Source organism: Lemur catta, chromosome 14, assembly GCF_020740605.2.
Source record: "Lemur catta isolate mLemCat1 chromosome 14, mLemCat1.pri, whole genome shotgun sequence".
In the NCBI taxonomy this organism is placed as follows: Eukaryota; Metazoa; Chordata; class Mammalia; order Primates; family Lemuridae; genus Lemur; species Lemur catta.
In genome coordinates, this window is record NC_059141.1 from 52,737,727 (window position 1) to 52,763,090 (window position 25,364).

At 50.2% G+C, this 25,364-nt stretch overlaps 1 protein-coding gene across 3 annotated transcripts in view; it reads left to right on the top strand.

Moving 5' to 3' along the window:
• The window catches only part of DLG5 (discs large MAGUK scaffold protein 5), a 110,053-nt gene that overhangs the window by 46,428 nt on the left and 38,261 nt on the right, over positions 1 to 25,364 (top strand). For all 3 annotated transcript variants that reach the window (XM_045568293.1, XM_045568294.1, XM_045568295.1), the window contains exons 3-7: positions 4,974 to 5,136; positions 7,084 to 7,227; positions 7,892 to 8,075; positions 20,195 to 20,454; positions 21,751 to 22,063. In XM_045568293.1, coding sequence (XP_045424249.1) covers positions 4,974 to 5,136; positions 7,084 to 7,227; positions 7,892 to 8,075; positions 20,195 to 20,454; positions 21,751 to 22,063 — 1,064 coding nt within the window. The remainder of the gene's footprint in view (positions 1 to 4,973; positions 5,137 to 7,083; positions 7,228 to 7,891; positions 8,076 to 20,194; positions 20,455 to 21,750; positions 22,064 to 25,364) is intronic.

Here is a 25,364-nt window from a genome sequence, read left to right on the forward strand (position 1 = left end):
CACACTGCCCTAACCAGTGAGGAAACATATTACCTGCATAACAGTGTTGGGGTCGGCCGGGAACGTCGGGATGTGGCTCTGCCCTCCCCGTGTGGTGTCTTCCCCCAGGCGCATGGCGGGCACCTGTAGCGGCAGTTCCGGCCATCACATCCACACCTGAGGGTGTCCAGGGCTGCAGTGTCCAGGGAAGGGAGCCACTAGCCACAGGTGGCTATTTAAATATACATGAATTAAAATGAAATTGAAATTTCTAGTTTCTCAGTCACGTTAACCACGTTCCAAGTGCTCTGCAGCCACCTGTGGCTAGTGGACGCAGAGGGTGGGCTTTTCCAGTGTCTCCTTAGGAGCAAAGAAACCTGTTCCAGAGCCCCTCGGCATGGACGCCTCTCATCGACAACAGATGAGTTGCTTATTTGTGCTGAAACCAGCAGCTCACAAAGCTGGGTCCCTGGACCACGTGGGTGCTCAGTAGAGATGCAGGTTCTTGAGGCTGACCCCACACCTGCCGCATCAGAACCCTGAGGGTGGGTGGGGTAGGGCCCTCCAGGCTTGAGATGGGCTGGCCTGACCTCATCCCTGGCAAGGGAACTGGAATGTCTGATGGGCTCACGCTAGTCCCTAGGGGTGGACTGACCAGTGGGGTTGGCTACGGGACCACTCTGGCGCCTGCTGGAGAATTCCTGCTGGCTCATCTCACCTGACGAGAGGCAGAGCCCTTTGCAGGCACACACCACCCTGGCAGGAGGGGCACTGGTGAAGTTGGATGGGGACTGTCCACTTTTGCATGTTTGGTCTTTCTCCATGAACCTAAAGAAAGGCAAGAGCAAGGAGCTTATAATAAAAACGTCATCTTCACTTTCCCACTTACATCTCCCTAAAGAGAAACAGTTGGGGAAAGAATGGCAAGTTATGTTCTGCAGGGGAGACAATCGGTAGGTGAAGCCTTGGTGATAGCTAGTGTCCAGGAGGCCCCCCGCCCCCGAGTGACAGCGGGAGGTCCTCACATGGTCTGTCCCACTTCCGATCTCCAGCTTGGCCCCACTACCAAGTTGTCACATGCCTTTTCGGCAGTATTCATCAGCTAAGCGTGAGTGGCTTTTCTGAGGCCCCCTGGACCCTGTGCCCACTACTGTGCCCGGCCCCGACCCTGCCCATTGGGTCTGCTGGGGAGTGCTCGCTCCTTTCCGGCAGTCAACATTTGTTCCTCTGTATTCCTCCTGACTTGGTTTCCCCTAACTGGCCTTTTATTTCTCATCTTGGATAACTGGGGAGGTTTTAAGGAGGAGAAGAGACATTCTTGGGCAGCATTTATACAGCAAGCCTTAAATTCCATGCAAATTAAAGCAGGAGATTTCTTATTAAATGGAGAAGTCTCCCGGCTTGTTGGCAGGAGAAAGAGCTGGAGGGCTTCCCTTCTATCCCAGGGAAGATTCCTTGAAAGTACTCCTTCTGGTTGATAGGGGAAGGTGCAGTGAGTCACCATGGATGCCAGGGCTCCCCACTGACTCCCTGAGAACTCTGACCCCTCCTTCCCTGGCCCAAGCTTTTGGGTCAGGGGCAGCCCTTTGGAAAGCCTTTTTTCTCTCAATTGATTGGACATGTGGGAACACCACCCCCTCTTGGAGCATGTGTTCAGTGCATGCAGGGATCACGGTGAGGCCTTCAGTGGGACAGGTAAGCAGCTGGCGGTTCTGCCCTGTGTAGAATAGAAAGAAATAGCTCAAGGGAAAGAGCAGGTAGTTCTGATGAGGGGAATCAGAGAAGCTTCCTGGAGGAGGTGGCACTCTTGAGTTGGGCTTTCCAGGGATGGTGCTCTGGACGCGGGGGCAGCTGGGAAGCAACTGGCCGTTGATGTTCGTCTTGGGTTTCTGAAAAGCAGACCTTAAGTCAAGGGTTCGAGAACAAGGAGTTTATCTGGCTGGAGATCTGGGCCCTGGGCCTGCTGTGTTGGGATCTAACCTTTCAAAGTCAGGAAGGAGCCAAGCTGGAGTCATTTACCCACTCACTAAGGGGGCTGTCCTCCTTAGGCCTTCATAGTTAGGGGCAGGGGGCCGCTACTGCATTTAATCAATGGGGGCTTCCTTTAGATGCAGTGGCTGCTGGGTAGCCAAGAAAACAAGGCAAGAAAAGCCCACTCTGGCCAGCAGACGCAAGTCTGCTTTGGCAGAGTCCTCAAGCTTTGTCAGGCGTCGGAATCACTTGGAGGGCTGATTGAGACACTGCGTGCTGCTGAGGTTGACCCCCAGAGTTCCTGATTCAGTGGATCTGGGTGGGAGCTGAAAAAGTGCATTTCTACCAAGTTCTCTAGTGAAGCTTGGGTGCTTTAAGAAGCACTGGTACAGAGCAAGGACGGGGTTCTTCCTGGACGGCTCTGGCTGTCCTGGGCTGTAGGTGAGGTGGCTCACTGCTCTGATGACTGTGGGCTGCAGAAACAAGACAATATTGCAATTCTCAATCCTCATTAAAAAATCTGTTGCCTTCCTTCATTGTTCTCTTGGTCTTCTTTGACATGCTGGGCTGTTAAGCAGACAGAATTAAAAAATGCTGTTGGGCTGTGCAACTATTCGCAAATTCTACTTCATGCAGAAACACAGTGCACTGTTGTCAGAGGCTGATAACAGACTCGTGTACTCCACCCCCGTAAACTCTCACCAACCAGCCTCCTGCAGTCCTGGCGCCAGTCAGGCGGGGGAAGTTAAAACTAAATCATGAGTATAGCAGCCATCAATTTAGCTTTTATGGCTTGTAATTGTGGTAGTCAATCTGGGAGGATTATTTTGTTGAAACTTATTTTATTCTTTGGTATTTTAAATACATTCATTTTAAAAGTAAAATGAAAATATAAAAGACGAACAAAAATGTATTAATAAAAATAAAAGGATTTGTTCTGTAAAATTTGGGTTCAGTCAGAAGGCCACACTTAAGGACCTAGAAGGCCATGTGTGGCCTTAGGGCTGTGGGTTCCTCACCGCAGTGTAGCCTATTGCTCCTTAGCCTACAGACCTGTCCGGCATGTTACTAAAATGAATACACAGTAATGCAGCTGTAACAGAATGGCAAATATTTATGTATTTAAACATCTCTAAACGTAGAACAGGTACAGTGAAAATGCGGTATAAAAGATAGAAAATGATCCACCTCTTTAGGGCACTTATGACTGGAGCTTGTAGGACTGGAAGCTGCTCTGGGTGAGGGAGGGAGTGAGTGGTGGGTGAATGTGAGGTCTAGGTCGAGGACATTATTGAACACTGCTGTGGACTTTAAAGTACTGTACCCTTAGGCTGCACTAAATTTATAAAAACTATTTTTCTTTCTTCAATAATAACCTTAGCTGACTGTAACTTTTTAACTTTATAAACTTACAAATTTTTTTAAACCTTTTTGGCTCCTGTAATACTTAGCTTAAAACACACACACTGTACAGCTATACAAAAATATTTTATTTCTTTATATCCTTGTTCTATAAGACTTCCTATTGAAAAAAATTTTTTTTTTGTACTTTTAAAACTTTTTAAAAAACTAAGACACAAACACACACATTAGCCTAGGCTTTTGTGGGGTCAGGATCATCAAGACGTCGGTAGGTGATGGGAATTTTTTAGCTCCATTATGATCTTATGGGACCACTGTCACATATGCAGTCAGTCATTGACCAGAACGTCATCGTGTGGTGTGTGACGGTAGCGCACATTTCAGCGGGTACTAGATTCAGCTGGTGGGGGCCCCACCATCTAAAGAGACTGAGGAACGCTGAGCTGATAGCTCGAGGCCCCTGCCTCCTACCGTGGTCTGGCCTGTCACGCACAGTGTCACACTCCCTTTCCTCCCTGGCCTCCTGGGAGGCCCAAGCCCACAGCTTTTGTCATGGGGACACTTGGTTCGTGTGAGCAGTTGGCAAACAAGGATCTCCCCTGGGAGGGGATGGTAAGCATGGCACAGAGGGCCGGAAGACGTGCCCTTTGTACATCTTGGTCTCCTGGGAAGATACGTGTGGGGTCCCTGGGGTGAGTTAGCTGCCCGGATCACATCCACAAAGTAGATGGCCACTGTGAGCTCTTCTGTCCCCACCAGGGATTTCTGAGGGTTAGGTGAGTTAGTAGGTGGCCATACTGATAGGGTTCAGTGTAAAAACATCATGGATTAGTCCCTCTTTCTGGGAAATTTGGGCGAGGCACTCTCTCCCCAGATGGCTGAATTACTTTCTTCTTAGGAATGGATTTGGATCTTGTCAGTGGTGGTGGCAGTGGTGGCTGCTGTTGCTTGCTAAGAGCATAAGACATGGGGCTCCCTTCAGGGCACTTTTGTCCTAGGGACAGGTGATGAGGGCCTGGTGAGGGCTGGCAGCCCAGAGGCCTCCAGACTGACTTGCATCACCTGTGAGCTAGCAACCTCCTCCAAGCCTGCACACCTGGGCTGGTCGGGCAGGTTCATCGGGTGGTTGTACACCTTGCAGAAGGTGCAGAGTGTCCAGCCCTGGCTGGGGGAGGACGAGGATATGGCCTGTGGGCCAGCTTTGGAGCCAGCTACCCTGATCCTGAGGAGCTTCACTGGATTCCAGGTGTGCCTTCCTCCTCAGGCTGTGTCTAACACTCTGCTCGAGTCTCAGGTCAGCCTGTCCTGCCCCTCATGCCATGCTGGCGTTTCCAGACCAGGGAAGGATGCAAGGATGAGGGCCAAAACAGCTGCACCCTGGAGGTGTCAAAGCCAGGTTGGGGAGAGAGTGTGCATCCCCTGGGTCCTCGGTCAGTGCTGGGTCAGTGGGGTCGTTCCGTGCTGGAGCCAGATGGTCTGGGCTCAGGTCCCAGTGCCACCTCTTACTCTCTTGCTCAGTGTTCTCCTCTGTGACGGGGATGGTAACAGGACCCACCTTGTAGGGTTGTCACCAGTGCTAACATGAGGCAAGAGTTCGGAACAGCACCTGGCACCTCTTGATTCCGTCTGAGTGCAGGTTCACTTGTTATTCCCCTCCACAGGCACCCCCGGGAAGGCACCGTCCCCGCCACCCCTCCTCACTGACCAGCAGGTGAACGAGAAGGTGGAGAGCCTTTCCCTCCAGCTGCGGCTGATGACGCGGGAGAGGAACGAGCTGCGCAAGCGCCTGGCTTTTGCGACACATGGGACGGCCTTTGACAAAAGGTAGTCACCCCACCCAGCTCCCCTGCCTGGGCCCCGTGCGCAGGGGTCACTACCCTGATGACAACGCTGTCCCCCCAGCCACTTACCCTTAGCTCGCAGAGGTCCGGGCTATAGCTCCAAAGTGCCCCCTTGCCCTCATGTGACATCCAGAAACGTGCCCCAGAGGCAGTACCTGCAGGCTAGGGAAGTAGGCACAGGTTTGTCCTGCCTCCTCCAAATCAAAATTGGGGCTTGGGAGTGTGTCCCCATCATACATACGGGGAGGCCCCCGACTGTGGTGTGCTTATGTGTCAGGTGGGCTCTGGTGTGTGTTTGTGGCAGAGGAGCCTGGGACCAGCCTCCCAGGCCTTGCTTCTTGCCTTGCAGATGATTGTGGGTGGTCTTGACAGCAGTTGGAGGGGCCTGGTCCTACTTTGGTGTCTCCTCACTGGTTGGTCAGGTGGCCTTGGGCTTGTCCCTACCTCTCTCTAGGTCTCCACCTTCCAGCCCAGAGACAGTGCGCCTCCCTCTTTATCCCCTGTCTGCTGCTGTGTGAAGCCCCTGCCCCACAGAGATCGGCATCCCACCGCGGAGCCCTTGTGGGTTCTGTGTGTCCATCATTGTCACCCACAAGACCCCATCCTGCCTCAGTTGAGTGCAGCTTTATGTGGTTTGTAAACACATTAATTTTTCCCTGCCATGTGAGTGTTTTAGAAAGGGCATGTTCTACCTGGTATCTTTGTTGTTTTGAAGAAAATCTTTGCTTCTTTGTTAGGATTTAGCAGTAGATGCCAGGGAAGGGCGGCCCGTGGGGTGGGCCAGAGAAAGAGTCTTTATCTACTTGCATGGTCCAGGAGGACTTCCTGGAGAAGGAGGAGGGACACAGAGCAGTTTATATTTTAGCTCCCATGCTGGTGGGTGCCTTGAGGGGAGGGGGATTGGTTTAAACACTTTGACCTCTTTCCTTTAGGAGCATCGAGGGTCTGTGCCTCAAAGATGATGTTAGGGCTGCAAAGCCTGGTCCTTGAGGTTGTTTGTCTGAAGTTATTCCCTCCGTCAGTCGGTACAAAGGCATGGAACACGAGAGTCACCACACTGTGGCCTGTGGGCCAAATGTGGCCCTCTGCCTGTTTTGTAAATAAAATCTTATTGTAGCACAGCCATGCTGATTTGTCTACATACTGTCTCTGGCTGCTTCTGTTTTATGAAGGCAGAGTTGCGAGTGGCTACAGCAGAGAATGTATGGCCTGCAAAGCCTAAAGTGTTCACTATCTGCACCTTTACAAAGAAAGTTTGCTGACTTCTGCTCTACGAAAGGGGTTCTGTGACTTGAGCGTGCACCAGAATCACCCAGAGAGCTTGTCCAGGCACAGATCACTAGTTGTCCTCTCTCTTCAGCACATCTGATTCAAGAGATCTGGGGCTAGACCTGAGAATTTGCATTTCTGACCGTGCTGCAGATGCACGAAGCCCACTTTGAGAACCACTGCTCGTGGCCAGTGTTTTCAGCTTGGTTGCACACTGGAATCCTCTGGGGTGCTTTTAAAAAGCCTGACGTCTCGGTCACATCCCCAGAGATGCTGATATAATTGGTCTGGGCATTGGTATTTTAATGTGTACCTAAGATTGAGAATCGCTGCTCTAAAGAGAGGAGAAACGTCATCACTGGTTTCTGTGGGCCCAGACCTGTCGCATGGAGCTGAAGCTCCTAGAGATCAAGGCAGCGTCCTCTGAGCTCCCCAGGCCATGCAGGGAGCTCAGGCAGCCAAGGCTCCCTCCGTCCTAGGGGTTCGGATTCCGCAGGTGTGGGGAGGCGAGGATATCCGAGTGTGATAAGCACCAGGTGGTTGTGGCACACAGGAGACCAGTGTTTGGGAACCACTGGGTTGGGATGATCCAGGACGTCATGTCCCCATCATCGTGAATCCTGGGGCCTGTGTTCATGGGGCTGTTTGTTCTCTGGGTCAGGCCCTACCACAGGCTCAATCCCGACTACGAGCGGCTGAAGATCCAGTGTGTGCGGGCCATGTCGGACCTGCAGAGCCTGCAGAACCAGCACACCAATGCCCTGAAGAGGTGCGAGGAGGTGGCCAAGGAGACCGACTTCTACCAGTGAGTGCCGCCTGCCTGGCCGGGCTCCCCACCCCCACGGATGGCTGCCCTTGTCCCCCTTCCCTCTGACTTGAGCTGGGGTTCTGGTTCTAGTCCTGCCCCTGCCTCTTAGCCAGTAGTCTCCCTTCAGCAGGTGGCTTTGTGCCTTTGGGCCTCAGTTTTCCTGAGTGTAAAATGAAGCTGTTAACCCTTCAAGTCATCCTATCTCCAGCTGCAGGAGCCCAGCAGGCAGGAAAGTGATCTAGAACGTGAGGCAGGAGGTCAGACGATCACCGGGCCTCTGTCCGGGGGCTTCACTGCAGCTTGTCCCTGAGAGGCAGGCAGATGGGGCTGCTTTCCTTGGGTCTCTGGGCGCCCCTCTGAGGTGTTTGCCTGCCCACCTGCTGACGTTTGCTCAGGCCCCAGTACCTGGATGTGGCTGGTTGTGCCACGTCTGTACGAGGGAGGGGCCGATCTCCTTTCCTTGGAGATGCATGTGCCCATTTTGGTGTTAGGTTTGTAAAAAGCGGTTTGGGTGTTTCTGGAATTTGGCTGTTAGCAGGCTCTGGCTGCCGTTGGCTCCCACCGGTGTATTTATTGGGAGTGTTGGGGCCTGGAGGGGCTGGTGATGCTTTGAGGGGGGTGAGGGCTGGCTGGGCTCACTGTGAATGTGGGGGTGTTCCAGCACACTCCACAGCCGACTCCTGAGTGCCCAGACACAGCTGAAGGACGACGTGGACATGCTGCGGCGGGAGAACGGACAGCTACTGCGGGAGCGTAACCTGCTGCAGCAGTCGTGGGAGGACATGAAGCGGCTCCACGAGGAGGACCAGAAGGAGATCGGCGACCTCCGGGCCCAGCAGCAGCAGGTAGGGCTGGGCGGCTGGGGGCAGACCAAGGCGTGCCACCCACCCACTTGTGATCAGTTAGCAAGTATTTCTGGGATGTCTGTGAACAGAAACTCTGGCCTTGCTCTCCTGGAAGCTGCAGTCCAATGAGGGAAGCAAATGTTAATCAAATCATCACACACATAGTGGATCATCGACTATTGCAGGGGCCACCAAAGAGGAGGTACCCTGCGGTATGCTGCATGGTGCGTAACAGAGGGATTTGGCTTAGCCTGAGGTTGGTAGCTTATTTCCTTTGTGTGGATCACATGAGATTACAGATGGAACAAAGCTCGGAAATACTAAAGCCCTATGCAAATAGGAGATGAAGCAATTCTCGGGTTTTTGGGTTTTTTTTTTTTTTTGGTGGGAGTGTGGCCTCTTGCTTTTGGTGCTGTCTGTATTCCAAGTTAGTTGCTTTGTTCAGCTCTTGGTTGGTGTTGACGAAAGCCAGAGTAGCAGGCCACTCAGCACACGGGCTTGCTGTGAGTGATGCTGGGCAAGTCCTTCCCCTCTTGTAGCTTACAGTCTGGAACTGTGCAGGCTGCCCAGGGATACGGAAAGGGCAGATAACGTGGTCTGTGTCGTAGATGGTTGGGTATTTGGGGTTGGAAGACGTTCCTAAGGGGGGAGAGAGCATCCTCCAAGCACTGCAGCGGAGGTCTAGCTTAACAGAAAACTGTATCCCCATCAGAAATCACTTATGGTCCCTGAGCGAATGCAGGATTATTGAGGCTTGCTCGAAACAAAGCTGTTGTGTAACAATCTGAACTCCTCTGTTAATTTAGCATAATATTATCTTATTGCTTTCTTTTCATTTACAATTTTAAAAAATTTTAATTGTGAAACTTGCAAACTTATAGTGTATCATTCAAGAGTAAATTGCCAACCTGGTGCCCCATCACCCCCAAATATGCTAATGTGTATGTTTCTTACAAACAAGGAGATTCTCCTATAGAACAGAAATACGAACATTGACATCAGGGAATTAATGTGGATACATGACGGCCATCACGTCAGCAGACACCACCGAGCTGTGCCAGTCTCGAGCAGTTTTTACAGGGAAGGGGTCTGAATAAAGCAGTGCATTTAATTGTCATGTCTCTTTGGTCTCCTTTGGTTGGGGACAGTTCCTCAGGCTTTCCTTGACCGTCATGACCCTGATGCTTTGGAAGATTACAGGCCGGTTATGTTGTAGGATGCCTCTCAACTTGGATTTGTCTGATCCTAGTGGTTCGATTCAGCATACGCACTTTGGTAGGAATATCAAAGTAGTGACACTGTGTTCTTCTCATTGCACCCTGCTGATTGGGACTTGGTTTGATGTGACCCACTATGATGGTGTTCACTTGATCACTTGACTAAGGTGGTGTCTTCAGGCTCCACTGTAGGGTTACTTGTTTCCTTTTGCCTGCCTGTCTTAGATTGATCTATCTACCTACCTATCTATCTATCTCTACTTGGACTCTTGGTTTCCTCTTTTATTTAGTGGGCTATAAGCCATTATGGGTGGTGGGAGCCCCTTTAAGCTTGCTTCCCCGTCTTTTTGACATGTGCCTTCATTCTTTCTTGCTCTTTGGCACAATAAGCTGTTCCGTGCTCATTTTATATTTTCCCTGCTCTGTCCCCTGGAAATAGGCCTTATCTCCAAGGAGTCCTCATTCCTTTTAATGGAGAATAGTATTAAGAAGCAAGGTCTGAGTGCTGGGTCCTCTCATAGCTCTTGGGTTATCACTGCTCCCAGACTCTCTCACACGCACGCACACTCTTATAGCCATATTTCTATATGAGATACATATATTAAAAACCGTGAGTCCACACGGACACTTTCAATTCTAATCCAAGACCACAGGTTCATTCTGGTTTTCACCCTCTCTATTTTTGTAACTCCCTTTAACAGCAGCAGGGAGCCTGGTTGCTGTTATTCTCAGTTTACTTACTTGATCAGTCCTCCTGTATGTGCCCACTTCCTGCACCCTCTGCAGTCCCCCTCCACGTGCCACCCCCTCCTCACCTGTGTGGGCCCCCCTACCCCATGCCCCTCTCTCCCAGGCCTCGCCCCTGCAGGACCCTCCTTGCCCCACGCTGGCCCTGACACCGCTCTGCGGCCACTCCCCGAGTGCAGGCTCCTGTCTTGCTCTCCTAATGGCTTGAGGTTAAATAGTTCAGAAAGAGGAAAGGAAGGGCTTTCTTAATCTCTCTCTCTTTTTTTTTTTTTTTACTGTTTTTTTAAATTGCAAGATTCATATGCATCTTGTAACAAACGATAAAAGAATCAGACAATACAGAAATTTGAAAAATGAAACTGATTTCTTCAGTCATGCTGCACGTTGATAACTGCCATGAGTGTACTGGCAGTGAAACGTTTCAGATTTCTATCTGTGCGGATAGAACCCTTCACGTTCTTATTTCACAAAGTGAAATCATGCATTTTGTTGCTAACATTGTTTTTTTGTTTGTTTGTTTAATATATCAGGTGCATCTTTCTGTTTTAGTGCAAATTCTACCTTGTTGTTTTTAACTGCCCCATGTTACTGAGGTACACAGAAGCACTGCAATCGATTTAACCAGTCCGGTATTGGCTGCCTCTTGGGCTGTTTTCAGTATTTTCCTACTGTGAACTATATTCCATTGAAAAACTTGCTTTCATTATTTACTTTCTTAATGCTGACTGAGGTCCTGTGTGGAGAACCCCGGGCAGGCTCAGTGAGGGACGCCAAGATGCATAGACTCTGGGCCATTAGATGTCTTTTTTGCAAGGCTTCTGATTAGGGAACCGGTTGTGGGAGGTCAGGCCTAGTGGCTAGGGGCAGAGGTTAGCGTTTACTCTTGACTGAGTCTCGGTGATGGAAGAGGTTTCTGGAAGGAGAGGTAAGTGCTGGCCAGGGCAGCAGGAATCCCTGTGGCACAGCAGGGAGACTCCACCTCCTCCACCTGCTGCATGGTCTCAGAGAGGCTGCGGCAGCGTCTGGACCTTCCTTTCTCCCATCCTTGTAACGGTTCAGGAGGGGGGTGGGTGCTCTTCGATCCTTGCTTTAAGGACAAAATGAGATAGATACCAAGGTTAGCACTGCTGGGAATCCCACTGAATTCCCCCAGCAGGGACCTTTCCTCCTGCATGTCCTTGGAGCTCCCTAGAGCAAACAGATTTAAAGCTGCAGGGTTTCAATTTTTTTGGAGGCAAAAATGTTTTTTACCTCAAAAGAAATCCTTTGGAGGAATCCAGTTGTGAAGCAAGTAAGGATGAGGGTGCTGCGGTGAATCTGCGAGGGGAGCAGCCCCGGCTGGGGTGAGGGGTGACTGCCCCCACCTGAGGACAGGTGCCCCCCATCCTCTTCCCTTGTGTCCTTCACCCTACTTGCTTGTTTGCTTTCCTTTTTTTTTTTTTTCTTGTTTTTGGGAGGCGGACAGAGTCTTGCTCTGTTGCCTAGACTAGAGTGGTGTGGTGTCAGGTTAGCTCACAGCAGCCTTAAACTCCTGGGCTCAAGCGATCCTCCTGCCTCAGCCTCCCAGGTAGCTGGGACTACAGGTGCATGCCACCACGCCCGGCTAATTTTTCTATTTTTAGTAGAGACGGGGTCTTGCTCTTGCTCAGGCTGGTCTCGAACTCCTGGGCTCAAGTGATCCTCCGGCCTCGGCCTCCCGGAGTGCTGGGGTTGCAGACATGAGCCACCGCGCCAGGCCCCTGCTTTCTTTCCTTACTCCTTTGCCTGCTGACTTTGTTTTTAACCTTGGTCTAAATTTGGCTCAGTTAACCTTTTGCCTTGGGGTTTAGTTTGGATTTTATTCTTTGAGAGATTCATCATTTCGAATGCGTTTGTGGCTCAATCTTGGCCCACGGGCCGTGCCACAGCCCTCCTGGGAAGTGTGAGGCTGGGCTTTCTCAGTGCAGCAGAACTGGTGTCGTATGGTTGTCAGGAGGCTGGGCGCTGCACACAAAGCCCTGGCACAGCGTGCCCGCGTGTATGAAGCACTCAGTAAATGCTGCTGTCGTTGCTGGGATTCTAGTCCTATCCAGTCTGGATTAAAATCTGCCTCATGGAGGACTTGTAGAAACCAGAACCCTCATACGCAGCTGGAATAAATGGCACAGCCACTGTGAAAACCAGTCTAGGGATTCCACAGAAAATTAAATGTAGTTACCAGATGACCTGGGAAGTCCACTCTTAGGATTATACTCAAGAGAATTGAAAATATGTGTCCACATAGAAACTTGGAGATGTGAATGTTTGTGGCAGCATTATTCATAGCAGCCAAAAAGTGGAAACAACACGGATGCCCATGACTAGTAAACGGATAAGTAAAATGTGGCATATCCATACAGTGGAGTATTATTCAGCGTCAAAAGCAGTGAAGTGCTAGCACATGCTGGACTGTGGGTGAACTTCAGAGACGTTCTGGGAAGTGAAAGACCAGGCACAAAAGACCATGTTATGATTCCAGTTATATGAAATGTCCAGAATGGGGAAATCGAAGAGACAGAAAGTAAATTTGTGGTCATCTTGGGCTTGGGGGCATGAGAGTGACGCTGATGGGTATGGGTTTGTTTTGGGGTGATGAAAATGGTCTGGAATTAGATGGTAGTAGTGGCTGCACAACCTTGTGAAACCACTGAATTGCGCACTTAAAAAGGGTGTGTTGTGTGGTATGTAAATTATAACTGAGAAGAAAAAAAGCCTCCAATTTTCACCTTGTCATAAAAAAAAAGAAAAACCTCCGTGCTCCTGAGGTGTAAAGTTTCTTTCTTTGCCTCCTCTTCTCTGCCACAGACCTGCAAGCATGGACTGACTCCCTTCCCGTTCCCTTCCCCATCTGCCCGCACAGGAAGGTCTTTCTCCCCCACCCCTCCACCCCATTCCTTGCTCTCCTTTTCCTACATCTGTGGTCCGTGGAGGCAGGGGTCGGGCAGGGATTAGTCCTGGTGGTTGAGAGTCCTGGCCCCGGGGAGAGGAGGCCTGGCCCCTGCAGGGAGTGGGAGCATCTCTGAGCTGCTGGGCCACCGGCCCTCCCCAGCCCAGGCCCTCTGACCTTCTCCAGGTGTGGGCTACATGTCGGGCTGTGGACCACTCAGGGGTGGTAGGGCAGCGACAGAGGAAGCAAGGGACAGAGGAGGCAGGGGACTCGGTGGCCACAGGCTTACTCCCCACCGGGCCTGGGGGCAAAGGTCCACCTCGCAGGACAAGGCCAGTTTTGTTGCCTGGTTCCTCCCACGCCTTGTAAACTTGAAGAGGCCCTTGCGGGGTAAATGGTGCTGTTTGACTTGCATGTTTGCTGGAGGGATTTGCAGGGCTCCCCAGCCCTCTGCATGATTTATCTCAGAGGAAATGAGGCAGCCCTGGGAAGGGGGGCCTTGGACCTGGGCCGTGCTAGCATTTGAGAGTAGCAGACAGGTGCTTTGTCCTGTGAGTGAGTGGAGAAGGCCACAGGCTGGCAGTTCTGTCTGTGGTCCGGCAGTCTTCGGAATGCACCACCTTGGATTCTTCTGGGCTGCACCGGGATGTCCAGGAGATCCTAGACAGAGATTGACAAGCCTTAGTTGGGGAAGCAAAGTAGGGAATAGTTTTGCATCTTTTCCTTCCCCCTCCCCTCCCCTCTCCTTACTCCCTTCCTACCTACCTGCTGAAATAATGCATATTCTTTGGTTAAAAAAGAAAAAAGCTTAGGACAATAATAAAGGCACCCAGCCCTTCCTCAGTCCCGGCTTTACTTTGTAGAAATGACTGGCCTCTATGTGAACCACTTAGGATATGTGTTCTTATAGATGTTCTTCTATGTTTTATTTAACACAAGGTTTCGTTTTTATTTCCTGAAACCTGCCCTTTTTTTAATCCTGCAGTAGTATATCATGGGTCTCCTTACATTTTCTGTAAATGTGAACATCTAAAAAGGTATTTCATAGTCAGGAATATATCGATCCCATTCTGTGTATGTCAAGTGACTTGGTTGTCAACCCCTCTCCCCCTTACAGACAACTTTTCAGTGGACACACATATGTCTTTATACTCTTGTGCATAATATTTTCCAGTTTGATCGTCAGAGGTGAAATTGCTGGGTTCAAGGCAACGCACATTTTCTTTTTCATAGGTTCTGCCAGTTTATTTGGGAAACCTGTAAGGCCTCTCTTCTCTCTCTTCTTGCCCTTTCCTGTCTTTAAAATATACTTTTTTCTTATATAATAATTCATGAGTCAACTTTTTCTTTTCCTAAGTATCCTTGATTAATTAATTAATTTCATGGACCTGGAGGAAGGAGGGGAGGAGAGGGCTTTCTTAGTCTCTGAGGGGCGTCCCTCACTGGGAAGCTCCCTGTGGGGGGCAGCTCAGCCTGTGGCTGTCTTTGTGCACCCCCCCCCCAATAGTGTGATTTCCAGCCCCCCTCCCAGGCCCGCTCCTCACCCATCTGTTCTGTGCGCAGGCCAGTGGGGAGTCGTCTCTGAAGACTGCTGCCTGCCTGACAGGAGAAGTTTGCTGTCTTCCATTTTAAAATTCTGGGCCAAATTTAAATGTTCTCTCTTCCATTAGCCTTAGCTGGAAAGCCAGACGTTTGGCTGTAGTTATGTGTGTGTGCATGTGTGTGTGTGCACGTGGGTGTGGGTGTGCATGCAGAAATATCTGCGAAGAACATAATCTTATTTGTTTTGTTTTTTTTGAGACAGAGTCTTGCTCTGTTGTCCGGGCTAGAGTGCCATGACGTCAGCCTAGCTCACAGCAACCTCAAACTCCTGGGCTCAAGCAATCCTCCTGCCTCAGCCTCCCAAGTAGCTGGGACTACAGGCATGCGCACCACACCTGGCTAATTTTTTCTATATATTTTTAGTTGTCCAGCTAATTTCTTTCTATTTTTTTTCAGTAGAGATGGGGTCTCGCTCATGCTCAGGCTGGTCTTGAACTCCTGAGCTCAAACCATCCTCCCACCTCGGCCTCCCAGAGTGCTAGGATTACAGGCATGAGCCACCATGCCTGGCCAAGAACATAATCTTCTAATGAGAAAAAGGAAACATTCTAGACCAATAGATGGGATTGTTTTTCAAATTCTCTGGCATTAACTGTGGCTGTGATTCCCCCAATTTCTTGAGCAGCCGTTGATGACATAGCACAGACATGATCCTGAGCCCTCCTTATAGAGAAAAGTTGAGAAGTGCTTGGGGGCCTGTGAGCCTCCTTGAATATCTGGACACTGTCCTGTGGGAATATGCTGTATGACTCCAAGGCTAGAATCAGAACCAGAGGTTAGGAATTGCAGAGAGGCAGGCGTAGCTCACAGGACGCAAGACCTGTGCAGTGGGCTGGGCCGTGGAGGTAATCATAGTAGAGACAGCACAGGGCCTGATCTCTCCCCAGCACCAGGGTCTCTTCTGGCCTTGGATCCCACCGTGTTATCAAAGCTGGGTTGAGCATCAGAAAGCGTCTCTGGGTCTGCTCTGGGATTTCCCCCGACTGGCCCTATCTCACTGGGAGTTTGTGGCCCACCCTGGCAGCCTGATTCCCTGGGTCCTGAATTGTCCTTGGATGCAGGCTTGGATGCAGGCTCCTCAAGGTTAGGTCTGGGGAACTACTTCCCAGTGAAGAAGGGCCAAGCCCTGGTCCAGACTCCAGATTCTCTTGTGCACTGCTGAAGGCAGGTTGTGCGGTGCTGAAGTCCAGAAGGAAGTCTGCATCCTATCAAAGCTGCCTTTAAAATTTGTTGGTTTCTTAAAGAAACAAACTAATTCCAGGTACCAATCATATTTAGTTATATTCATTTCAAATATCTTCCCCCCATATGTGGCTTTTAAATTTGCTTGCAGTGTCTTTTGTTATACCAAAGTTTCACATTTTAACATGGTTAAATCTACTGATCATTTCCTTATGGTTTGTGCTTTGGTTGTTTTATTTAAGAAATTCTTTCCTAACCCTAACCCTAACCCTACCCTTGTCAAAGAAGCCTGGAAGGCAGGGCAGCTGCAGGAGAGCATTGTGCTGGTCTAGCCAGGGCTGCCACCTTGTGGGGAACTCAGGCAAAGGCAGCAGCCTCTGTTCAGCAGTAAACCAGACTCACTTGGAACCATTGGGGTTCTCACCTGGCTTGGGGATGTTTAGAGAGTAAAACATTTAGAGTAGTTTTTAACTGGAATTTTTGAGGCATTTCCCACAAACCAGGGCTATCCAGTCCAGACGCTGGACCTCTTTCAGACATGGGTAGAAGGCATTGGTTGACCAGATGTCAGAGCGCTCTCCACTGCCTGTGCGGTTGTGGGTCTGTCCCTTCTCCTGGAGTGCCCTTTCCCTGCTCAGCGGTGGGTGCTGTGCCGGGTGATGGCCCTGGTGTCTTCTGGCTCCTTGTCTGCACTGGGCGGATTCAGGTGTCCTCAGTTTGTCCTGCACTCAGCCCGAGTCTCATTGGCCAGGTGATTTACGGAAAAGAATAATGTTATAGCTCCATCTCATACCAGACACACACATATTCCAAGTAGTTTAAAGATGTAAGTGGGAAAAACAAAACCTTAATGCTTTTTAGAAAAAAAACAATAGGATGTCTTTATGATCTCAAGATAGGAAGGAAAGAATTTCTTTCTTAAATAAAGCAACCAAAGCACAAACCATAAGGAAATGATTGGTAGATTTTACCGTGTTAAAATGTGAAACTTTAGCGTAACAAAAGACACTGCAAGCAAATTTAAAAGCCACGTATTGGGAGAATATATTTGAAATGGATATAACTGAAAAGGATTAGTACCTGGAATTTGAAAACAACTTATGTAGAGAGAAAGAAAGAAAAAGAAAGGTCGGGAGGAAAAATCAAGGGATATGTATGAACAGGCAATTCATGGAAGAGAAAATGTGTGTAATCCATAAACATAAAGAGAATTGCTTATTCTCTCTAGTATTTGAGAATGTAAATTAAAAAAAAAGAGATACCATTTTTTTTCCCTTCAAGGGATTGGCAATACTTTAAGAAATCTGACCACTTCACAGTAGCTAAGAGGTGGAAGCAACCCAGGTATCCACTGGCGAATGAATGGATAAAGAAAATGTGGTACATCCATATAATGGGATATTATTCAGCCCTAAAAAGGAAGGAGATTCTGACACATGCTACAACATGGGTAAACCGTGAGGACATCGTGCTAAGTGAAATAAGTCAGTCACAGGCAAATGCTGTGTGATTCCACTTACACGACTCATCTTACGTAGTCAGATTTGTAGAGACAGAAAGTAGGATGTCAGTGGCCAGTGGCTGGGGGAAGGAGAAATGGGGTAGTTGTTGTTTAATAGGTGCAGAGTTTCAGTTTTGCAAGATGAAAAAGTTCTGGAGCTGTTGCACAACAGTGTGAATGTATGTAACACTGCCAAACTGCACACTTAAAAATGGTCAAAGTGGCTAAGAGGGTAAATTTTATGTTACTGTGATCTGACCATTTGACATCTTGGCGTGGATGTGTTGGTGACAGTAACTCCCAGAACTCCCACCCTCAGCTAGTGGGGGTGTGACTCGGTATCTCCACTTCAGAGAGCAATTTGGTATTGTCCAGTAAGTGTGACAAATCCATGTCCCAAGACTTAGCCACTCAGCTCCTGGGTGTTCAGAGAAAAATCTCACACATGTGGGAAAGGGGGTGTGTACAACCATGTTTACGGCAGTATTATTTATTATAGCAAAAAAAATGGAGACAAGATAAATGTCTCTTGTGATATATTCATCCAGTGAGATACTACCTGCCTCAGCTTGGCTGAACCTCAAAAGCAGCATTGAATAAAAAGAAGCACCTGTAATGTGAAATCATTACAATTTTTTTGAATACATAGTAGTATAAACATAATATTGTGTATGGAGCAAATTCAGGGGAGCGATTCATTCTGGCAGAGAAGAGGGGGCTGCACTGGGGGCTTTAGCAACACGTGTGATTTATTTCTTCAAAAAGAGTTTGAAACATGGTAAGATATTAAGATCAGAGCTAAGCAGTTGGGTATGTAAAATTTGGGTACATTATTTGCTATACTTTTCTGTGTATTTGGAAGGTATGGAAGGTATTCCTTTTTTTTTTTTTAAGAAATTATAAATGGCAGAGTGGGACGGGGTCAGTGGTTTCTCAGTGTGCATTCCGGTTCTGCAACAGTGAGCCTTTTTACAAAACAATGAAGATTTTCACTGCCGGAGGCACCTATATACTACTTTTTAAAATGAGTTTTGTATTTTGGTGGCCTTGTAAGACATCCCTTGAAAAAAAGAGTTCTGCTTTAAAAACAAAAAGGAAAAAGAATGAGCCTGAAATGAGCCGATTTCTTCCTTCCTTTCTTTTCTGAGGTGTTTAATGGAAGCAGAGAAATGAGCCGGTTTCTGAGATGACTTCCTCTTTAACAGTCTGCAGTCCCAAGATCTAGTGCTTAGGAATGAGCTCACTTTCCTTGTCTATATGATGCTTACTTTCAAATTCAGTCTCCTTTTGCTTTTTGTGTTTGTTGAGGGCTGACCCTGTCTGCACAGGGAGTCTTCCGTAGTCCCGGGTGCCGGTTCTCTGGACTGCAAAGACCTGGTAACTCAGGGCCCCCCTGAACAAGCCAGGCCATTGCTGGGCCGCTGGAGCTGGAAGGGCCAAGCCAGCTTTTCTGGTTTTGTCCTGTCACTTGAGAAATCAGGAAACTGAAACCAGAGAGGTGGAATGACTCACCCAAGGGCTCGGATCCCTGAGGTGCTCAGCAGAAGCAGCAGGCACCCTGTCAACCTCTTAACTTGTCGTCTTGGTTTTCTTTCTTTCTTTCTCTAGAACAGTACCAGGCGTGAACCTTTAGTACCTGTGATTCTGAGTAGAACACCCTCTTGCTTAAAATTCTCCACGGTTTCCCGCCTCACTCAGGATACAGTCTCTGCTGTGTGTCCTCTTCTCCAAGCCTCCTTTTAAACCCACTCTCCCTTGCTCATAGGGCTCCAGCTGCTCTGCCTGCCTGTCTCTTTGTCCCTAGAATACGTCTGGTGGCTCCTGCCTCAGGGCCTTTACACATGCTCTCCCCTCTGCCAGATGTGCTTTCCCCTCTTGCATCTGCTCTTCATTTGCACCCAAACTCAGAAGTCATCTCCTTAGACAGGCCTCCGCCTCTCTTTCAGCCTTTGCTCTGCTGCTCACAAGTCTCTCACCAGCCCATTATCCTATTTTATTTATTTTCTTGATAGTCCTTATCATGCTCTGAAGTTATTCTCCATCTGTCTGTGTGTTCACATCTTCCCATCAGGATAAAAGGTCCACAGGGCACAGTGTCTTTCCGTCCCATCCAGTGTGACTAGCACCTAGAACAGTAGTGGACATACTAGGTACTGTTAGGGGTCCCCAACGCCACTTCCGGGTTCTGTGATTTGCCAGGAGGAGTCACTCAGCATATAATCATACTCGGTGGTTAAAATTATTATAACGAAAGGACAGAAAGCGAAATCAGCAAGGGGGGAAAAGGCACATGGGCAAAGTCCAGAGGAAACCAGGTGCAAGTGTCCAAGAGTCCTCTCCCAGGGGCATCACACGGGGTGTGCTCAATCCCTCCAGCATGGAGTCGCGACAACACGTGAAGTATTGACCTCCAGGGAGCTTGTTAGAGACTCAGTGCCCAAGCTTTTTACTGGGGGCTGGTCATGCAGGTACCCTCTTGCCTAGCGTGTACCCAGATTCCAGACTCCCAGAAGGAAGCAGGTGTTCAGCACAGGCCTTGCTGTGTGTACAGTCTAGGTACTGGGGACCACCCATCACTGAAGGAAAGTGTCATGTCAGCGTAGAGAACTGTTTGGCATTCAGGTTACCTAGAATGTAGGTAACCCAAGAATGCAAGTACTTACTATATCTAGACACCAGTCGAGGGTCTAGACATTGACCTTGCAAACAGGCCTTTCTGAGGATAGAAGTCCCAGGCCTGCTAGGTTAACTGTTCTCTGCACAATACTTAATAAATACTTGTGAACAAATGGATCTGAATGAATCAGCCCAGTGTGACCGCAGGGCCTGTAGAATTGGACCTTGAGGCTCTCAAAGGCCCTAGGGCGACCCCCTCTGTCCTGCCCCAACAGACAGAAGTGAGAGTCGGGAGGTCTGTCCCTCCCTCCCAGGACCCTTGGCAAGTGGAACTGTCTCTGGTCCCCAGGTGTTGAAGCACAACGGGTCATCCGAGATTCTCAACAAGCTGTACGACACGGCCATGGACAAGCTGGAGGTGGTTAAGAAGGACTATGACGCCCTGCGGAAGAGGTACAGCGAGAAAGTCGCCATCCACAACTCAGACCTGAGCCGCCTGGAGCAGCTCGGGGAGGAGAACCAGCGCCTGCTGAAGCAGACGGAGATGCTGACCCAGCAGAGGGACACAGCCATCCAGCTGCAGCATCAGTGCGCCCTCTCCCTGCGGAGGTAGGAGCGAGGCGTGGGCCGGGGGGGTCTCATCTGCAAGGCTCCCAGCCACCGCAGGGAGATAAAAACAGCACAAGTTATTGTGCTTTTCTTTTCTTCTTTTTCTTTTGTTTTCTTTCTTTCTTTTTCTTTTTTTTTTTTTTTTTGAGACAGAATCTCACTCTGTTGCGCGGGCTAGAGTGCAGCGGCATCAGCCTAGCTCACAGCAACCTCAAACTCCTGGGCTCAAGTGATCCACCTGCCTGAGCCTCCTGAGTAACTGGGACTACAGGCATGCGCCACCATGCCCGGCTAATTTTTCTACTTTTTTTGGTAGAGATGGGGTCTCACTATGTTACTTGGTCTTAAACTTCTGGCCTCAAGCCATCTTCCTGCCTTGGCCTTTCAAAGTGCTAAGAATACAGGTGTGAGTCACCACACACCTGGCCACACCACACTCTGGAGGTCTTATCCAGTCTTATGGCTTTAAATATTCTATATAGTCTCAAATATATATATCTAGCTCCAACATCTCCTCTGAACTCCAGACTGCTTACTTGACATCTATTTTGAGATATCTGTCTAGTAAATGTCTCAAATTTAACATGTCCCAAAACAAATGCCATGCCATAGTCTGTTTTCAATTCCAGACTTCTCCTTTCCAAGATTTTCTATCTCAGGTAAATAGCATGGCCATTGCCTAGCTGTTCAGGCTGAACATTTTGGAGTCAATGTCTGTGCCTCTCTTTCTCTTATATCGTATCTGCAGGGTAGGTGTTCTGAGGAACACCCTTAGAGAAATACTGCTCAGGAGCGGCAGGCTTTGGTTTGCAGATTGCCTGTGCAGAGGTGCCTCCTGCCTGGAAGGACGGAGCTGTGCTCTCAGTATCCTGATGACCTTGGGCCAGTTGCCCACGTCGCAAGGCCGTGCTGCCCGTATCTGTAAAATGAGGCAGTCGGACTAAACGATCATTAAGGCTGCTTTTTTTTTATCTCTCATATGCTGTGATCCTGGCATTGTTTGGTCTTTATTATTTTTGAAAAATAATGTGGCTTGACTATGGGAGAAACACGCTGTTATTTCTAGTGGGGCAGAGGGCATGAAGTCCTTAACTTGTGGCATTTGTAACAGGCTGAGACAAATTCCAGGTCTGGGAGCACTGGTACTCCGTGACTTTTCTCTCTTGGGGGTGCAGAGAATGACCTCACTCGAAACTTCATGCTTGACTGTCCAGCACAGCGGGAGGCAGTAGAGCAGCAGACAGCTGACCGGGCAGGGCCCCTGCCCCTCCCACGCCCCGCCGCCTTTCTCCTTAGGTTCGAGGCGATCCACCACGAGCTGAACAAGGCCACGGCCCAGAACAAGGACCTGCAGTGGGAGATGGAGCTGCTGCAGTCGGAGCTGACGGAGCTGAGGACCACGCAGGTGAAGACAGCGAAGGAGTCAGAGAAGTACCGGGAGGAGCGGGACGCCGTGTACAGCGAGTACAAGCTCATCATGAGCGAGCGCGACCAGGTCATCTCCGAGCTGGACAAGCTGCAGACCGAGGTGGAGCTGGCTGAGTCCAAGCTCAAGAGCAGCACGTCTGAGAAGAAGGCGGCCAGCGAGGAGATGGAGGCACTGCGGCAGGTAGGCGGGCGGTGGGCCGGGTGGTGGGCCGGGTGGAGGGGCTGCAGAGCGTGCGGCGTCTGGATTAGAAGCTTCCGAGGTGCAGCCAAGGGCTTCTCGTTTGAGGCCCAAGTGCTGGCTGAGTTGTCAGACACGGCCCTGGGAACTGCGGAGCGCGTCATGCCCAGGGCTCAGCTCTAGTCTGGGCCACAGGGGACAAGGGAGGAGGGAGGTGCAGCCACAGTCCTGGACGTCTGGAGCGTATAGACCAGGAGTCATTGCAATCAGTCTCATGCAGAAAGTCGGTGGTAGCTCAAGGACTTGCTCATTATGAAGCAAGATCCCAAGGCCAAGTTCCCCAAACCATGGCTGTGTTAGGCCATGTGGTCTGGAAGAGCACCCTTTAGGGGCTCTTTTCTGCCAGCCGTGTGCATCTGACCAAGTCTGCTCTGTGAAGGGTGTTCTGGGCTCCTGCTGGAAGATGTCCTTCTCCTAAAGCCTGGCTCCCTGGGGGTTGTGCTTCCAGGGTCGGGGGTCTGGGGTGTTTAGTAGCATCGGAATTGGGCCACTTAGCTCCACGCCTGGGTGCTCAGTGTGGATTCTCTGCATCTTCCCACCTGGCCACTTCCACCTCGTCACTGATGCTCCTGGCCCCAAGTCCAGGTGTGCCCCACAGGCTCAGGCCCATGGAGATTCCCTTCCCATCCTCTCGGTCAGTGTTGTGGCTCTGACTAGAGCCTTTAGACGTAATCGCAGTGGATTTTTTCCCATGAAGACAGTTCTGTGCCCATGCCTCTCTATTCTGTTGGTTTCCTGCACGGGTCAATTAGAATGCAGGTTTCAAAGGTGGTCCGTGAGAGGCGAAAAGCCAGATGTAAAAGGTCAGGCAGATTGGCAGGGATGGTGTGTGTGCATTGGCTTATTCCAAGCAGGTCCCTCCGTGCCAGGCACAAGGCAGGGCTGACTCCCGAGTGGCGGCCAAGCTGTCTTTCAACCAGCGGTGACACCTCCTCCTGCAAGGGCCACGGGCCTGTGCTGGGAGACTGAGCCCGTCTCACTCTCCTGACCTCTCGCCTCTCTGGGCCTCAGTGTCTTCATCTGCAAAGTAGAAATAGCAGCATCTGCCCCACAGAGGGCTGGTGATCATCAAATGGCCTCACGTGGACAGCGCAGTTAGCGTGGTGCCCACACAAAGCAGGAATGGCTTGAGTCTTGTCTTTACTACTAAGATTATTATCACGTCCGTCTGAATCTTACTGCCCTGTTAGGGTTAGGACAAACACTACGAAACTATTTTTGTAGGTAAAAATCGGCCATATAATGGCCATTTCATACAGAGAGGACCAAGACAACTCCAGACCATTGAGGTGAAAGCCATTGTGAATAGAAGTATTTACTCTGATGAAATTTTTGAAAAGACCATTATGTGAAGAAATTTTTAGTAAGTAAAGATAACGCACTAGAACTTGGTAATTGTCCTAGGAAAACCATCAGCTTATTTTCACATCCTGGTATCTGAGCGCGTAATTGTTGGGGGAAAGTGTCTGCATCAAATAAGAACAAACACAATGATGAAGAAAGAAAACTTTGAAAGTGACTGATGAGTAACGACACTGAAAGGTCACAGAATGTCGCACACGGGAAAGGTGAGCCTGGGATAGGACAGCGAGCCCACATGCATGGATTTTAGAGAGCTTTGAAGTTTAATTAACTTGGTAGACTCTTTGTAGAAATGCAGAAAGCACAGAGAAGTGTGGGGAACACTGAGTTCCCCACGGTGCTGGCATCCAGCGATGAGACGCTGAGGCCCGACATCTGAGCGGCAGCCGGTCGCCCTCTGCGCACTCGGGCGTGCCCTCCAGCCTGGAGCCCGGTTCCGCTGGGGGTACTGGCCGGGCATCAAGTCTGCTTGTCAGCTGAGGCAGGAATCCTTTCCAGGTTCTGTTCCAAGTCAGCAGGCAGGAGAGGAGAACCCATGCTCCTGCCCCAGCAGTGTCCAGAGCTGAAATCCTCAGCTCCTTCTCAAGCTGGTCTGGCGTCATGCACAAGACCTCTCCCCACCGCAGGAGGAGGCCACATCTGTGGCCCGGCTGGCCTGGCTTGGGGCGCCCTGGGCATTGACCCCACGCACTCCAGCTGTTGTCTTTCGGGGTCAGCTGGGGTCAGCCTTCCAGCCGGTCTGGCCCCCTGCTTGCAGAGTGGTCTTCATTCTGTTTCTGAAATTGTGCTTCCACCCTCCTGCCTTCTGTCTGCACCTCCCTTTTCTGTGAACTTATGAGTGGTTTGAGGAAGACGTCAGCTGATGGGGGGGGATGCTGTCAGGGTCTTTGCCTCACTTGGGACGCCAGGTGGGCTCTGCTCTCCTACTGCCCAGCTCCCAGAGTGGGCATGTCCTCAGCAGCTTCCCTCACAAGGCCCCTTCTTGCCTGTGGCCACCAGCCGGCCTGTGCAGTGCAGGCTCATTGATCGCAGAAGGGTGGAGGAACGGCCTGGGGCCCAGGTGGGTACCCCTGGGAAGCTGTGGGCCACTGCCCTGTCACAGAGGTTCTGCCGGGTGCCAGCTCTCTTTCCCAGGCCCCGCTGGCTGTCCCTGTCCCAGAGGAGACCCCACGCCATCACTGTGGCCAGCAGCAGCTTCCCACATCCCTGCCTTCCTGCTGCCTCTGAGTGTCGCTGGCTGCAAGTCCAGCTGTGCTGGGCAGAGACCATGCAGTGTGAGGGCAGGGAGTATTCGTGGTAGAGGACAACGCAAGGCAGCAGGATGGCACTTCCAGAACTCAGAGACAGTGGGCTGCTGCGACAGAAGTGACAGGTGCCGTCACCTGAGAGTGCAGCCACCACGCCCGGTGGGACCCTGGGGTATGCTCTGGCCCCCTGACTCCAGGTGTTTTCCTGTGTCTGCTTCCTCGAGTCTTGGTTGGCACCCCTGAGATCTTGCTGGATGTGTTTTTGCAGAGGCTGCCTCTCCTGTCCTCTGGAGAGGGAGCTGCAGCGTGAGCGGAAGTGCTCTTCCTGTGTCTCACGGCTCGGGGGTGGAGAGTCCAGGCGTGGGAACACCAGTATCAGTGCTCTGCCGGCACGCTTCTGTTTTGCTGGTTCGGAAAGCCTTCGAGTTCGAGTAGGAGTTGTTCTTGCAATAGGCATTCACCTTGTCGTTCATCGTGTCTCCATGTTTTCTAAGGATTATAGAGGCATAGAGGGGGCTTTTCACATGAGTGCTTCTAAGAGTTTGACTTGAAATTTTAGTGGAGCATCTAACTCTCTAGGGAGGTGTCAAGATGCAAATGCTTCAGATTTCAGCTTTTTAAATGAACTGGGATAC